Source organism: Poromitra crassiceps (genome assembly GCF_964638095.1).
Source record: "Poromitra crassiceps genome assembly, chromosome: 4".
Lineage (NCBI taxonomy): Eukaryota > Metazoa > Chordata > Actinopteri > Beryciformes > Melamphaidae > Poromitra > Poromitra crassiceps.
In genome coordinates, this window is record NC_139626.1 from 13,950,534 (window position 1) to 13,953,581 (window position 3,048).

The following is a 3,048-nucleotide window of genomic DNA, read 5'->3' on the forward strand; positions in this document are numbered from 1 at the left end:
TTAGTCTTTGCTGGTGCGGATTAGCAGAATGGCTATGTCGGAGAATCTCAAATGTATAATATGGCTTCATTTTTCTTTTCTTTTTTAACTTCATATTGTTTAGCATCATTCATCACCACTAATTTACAATTGAAGGGTTTCATTCCAAACCACTGTATAATATATCCACTTCTGAAAAGAAGTTACCTGCTGTTAATTGCTCAATGTGCAGTATAACAACATGAATAACTACATCCTCTACAATGTTATTTTGTCAGTAAAGGGCTCAAGATAATAATATTCAGTAGTTCATTCAAGCTACCATTTTTCCAGAGGACATTTTCAAATGGTGTTATCTCATTTTGGAATGAAACGCTACAACTGCACACATGAATGAATTGATTTACTTCAGCCATGTCGTGACATCAATACCAATAAAGAGATGAGAGGAGAACTCTAGACAACTGAGATCCCCATGTTACATGGCCACAGCCCTGGAGGCAGACCTTGGGCTTCGAGACCAGCGACAATTGTCATCCAGTGTTTGTGAGCAAAGGCCAAGTGCTTTGTACTGCATCAAAGAGGACACTGGTCAAGTTTAAACTACCACCGTGTGACGACGCCAGGGTCTCCGCTTGTCCTGCATGTCCAGGGCTGATCTCCTCAAGACGACGGCAGGAGGACCGAGTGAGGGGTCCGTCCATCCTGAGTAAGAGGGTGGGAGAGGAGGCACCTCCTGGGCAAAACGAGGCAGCGGATCTATCTGCGATCTCTGCTGAATTGATATGGGACCTACAATCGATCCCTGTGGAACTCCGATGTGTCCGTATTGACTCGGCGCTCCTTCTATGACTCTGATGACCTCCACCCTTTCTCCTCTCCATCCTCTAAATCTGTCCTCGCTCTTGCCCAGTTCTAGATCCAGATTCATGGACATAGCCCTCATCCTGCTTCCCCTGGTGGTCTTCCTGTAGCGGACTGGCACTGGCTGGTTCCACTCAGGCTGCTGGGCCTCGTTGAGGCTGGAGGTTTGGTAGAGATTGGGGGACCTGGTGGGGGTGAGCCAGGAAGGGACAATGGGGCGTCCTTTGGGCTGATTATTAGGCCTCATGTGTGGAGGAGGACCGGTCATGAGTGGGGCTCTCGGGTAGATGGCGTGGATCTTAGCCGGGAGCTGATGATGCGAGTAGAGGAAGCTGCTGGGACAAGGCTGGGGTGCAGCTCTAGGGGAGGCCCTCCTCTCACTGTGCCTGTTTTCCCCTTCCAAACTCTTCGCCTTACCACCTCTTTCATTCCCCACTCCCTTCTCTCCTCCGGCAGAGGGTGCTTTTTCCACTGCACTCTCTCTAGCCTCCATCCCTTTTCCCTTTTCATCCTGTTTTTCTTGTCCGGGAAGGGTGTGTTCTTTCTCCACAACTTCCTCCTTCTCCTCTTGCTCTCCACCTCCTCCCCCGTAGTTGCTGGCTTTAACCGGCTCGTGCTCGGAGTCCTCGTCGGCGCTGCTGCCCGGCGAGTGGGTGCTGGGACATTTTTTACGTTTCCGGGTCACGGCGGAGATGATCGACTTGGGGAGGAAGTCCCTGGCATTCCGGTCCTTTTTGGGGCCTGAAAAAAGCTGAAACACAAGGTCGAAGTCAGTCACAGGTTATGTTAGACAGTCACAACTAGGCCTGCCCCCTCCTGATCGATTGGTTGATTGGTCGGTCGACGTGCTCTTGGTCGATGAGATTCACGTCAGTCGAACAATCGCTGGTGTTAATAATTTCATAGGAGAGATTCAATTTCATAACAAGAAAAGCGATTGGGAACGAAGTAACGTGCCGCGGAAGCAAGTTGCAACACAGACCTTTTCTAGAAGCACACAGAAAAGGCTATCTACTGAAAGGAGAGCAACCAGCAGAGCGATGGAATTAACAATTAAATGGCTCAGCTATCCAATGGACACGTTTCAGCATTCAGCCACCATCAGCTGTTAACGAGCTGCTAACTACGCAGTACGCACCTTATGAGTTGAGACTACACTCGTCAGTGAGACTGGACATCCACAGAGGCTGCGTTTCCCAAATAAGAAGCTTCTTAAGGAGTTAAGAAGGCTCCAAAGAAGAGGTCAGGTAAGAAGGAGCCTTAACTCATTCTCTGCCAAAGACGTACTCGGACGTACTTTTTACAATGGCGTTCTGTGCCAAAGACGTACATACTTTCATGTTTTGCTTGTTTACATTAGATCAGACCCTTTCCCAGCCTGTGACATTGTTTCAAGTCAAACTGATAAAAGGAACCCGCTAAATCACGTTTAGTATTTATAGTATAGTCACCCATTTAGCTCATTGAGTGCCAATGACAGCCTGAAAAAGCCCCGTGATCAAAGAGAAAACCGCTCATGCTGCAGCCCAGAGCCATGTAGATTGTTCTGGCTGCAACTGACGGTGCCTGCGAACACAGTCAATCCGCGCACACAACTGAGCCCTTCTGCCTCTGTCTGTCTGTCAGCATAGTTTCTCCACACGATTAGCCGCTAGAAAAGCAGCAGCCGACACTGAAAAGCCAAACCTTTCCCTGCAGTCCGCGTGTGGCTTTTCCATGTTGCGCTGCCTGGGAGGCGGCGCACAAACAGCACTCCGAAAATAGACGCTGGGTGCGTGAGGCTGTGTGTTACTAGTGTGGGGAGGAGTTTTCAGCTGAGGGGGGGAGAGGGGGGTGGGGCACGCAGGGCAGGACACAACTACACCACGTCACTACATCAGAAAATATTAGCTAGAGTCAGTGAATGTGCTTGAAATGCTTCATTTCACAAAAGGCTGAATATCTCAGCTTATAATTTGAAATGCCTGAAAACGCTGAAAACAACCTATCTTCTCCGGCTCATAACTAAAGAACGGAAAATGGTATCAATAAACTTTTTTTTGCTGATGATACAATAGAGTCTCCTTGTTCTTTTTGCGTGTTCGGTGTTTACATAGTAATATCACACAATATTCTGTGGGCCTCGAGAAATCACTGAAAACGCTCTGAAACTCTGGCACTGGGAGCGTCGTTCTCCAAAAGTGGCTGGCACTCAATGAGTTAAGA

The 3,048-nt window shown here is 48.4% G+C and overlaps 1 protein-coding gene across 1 annotated transcript in view; it reads right to left on the reverse strand.

The window, feature by feature from the left end:
• Positions 1-577: 577 nt before the first annotated feature.
• LOC310775613 (rho GTPase-activating protein 23-like) overlaps positions 578-3,048 on the reverse strand; it is a gene marked incomplete at both ends in the record, with an annotated part of 79,342 nt that continues 76,871 nt past the window's right edge. The window contains one exon of the mRNA XM_083635774.1: positions 578-1,594. Within this exon, the coding sequence (XP_083491900.1) occupies positions 578-1,594 (1,017 nt within the window). The remainder of the gene's footprint in view (positions 1,595-3,048) is intronic.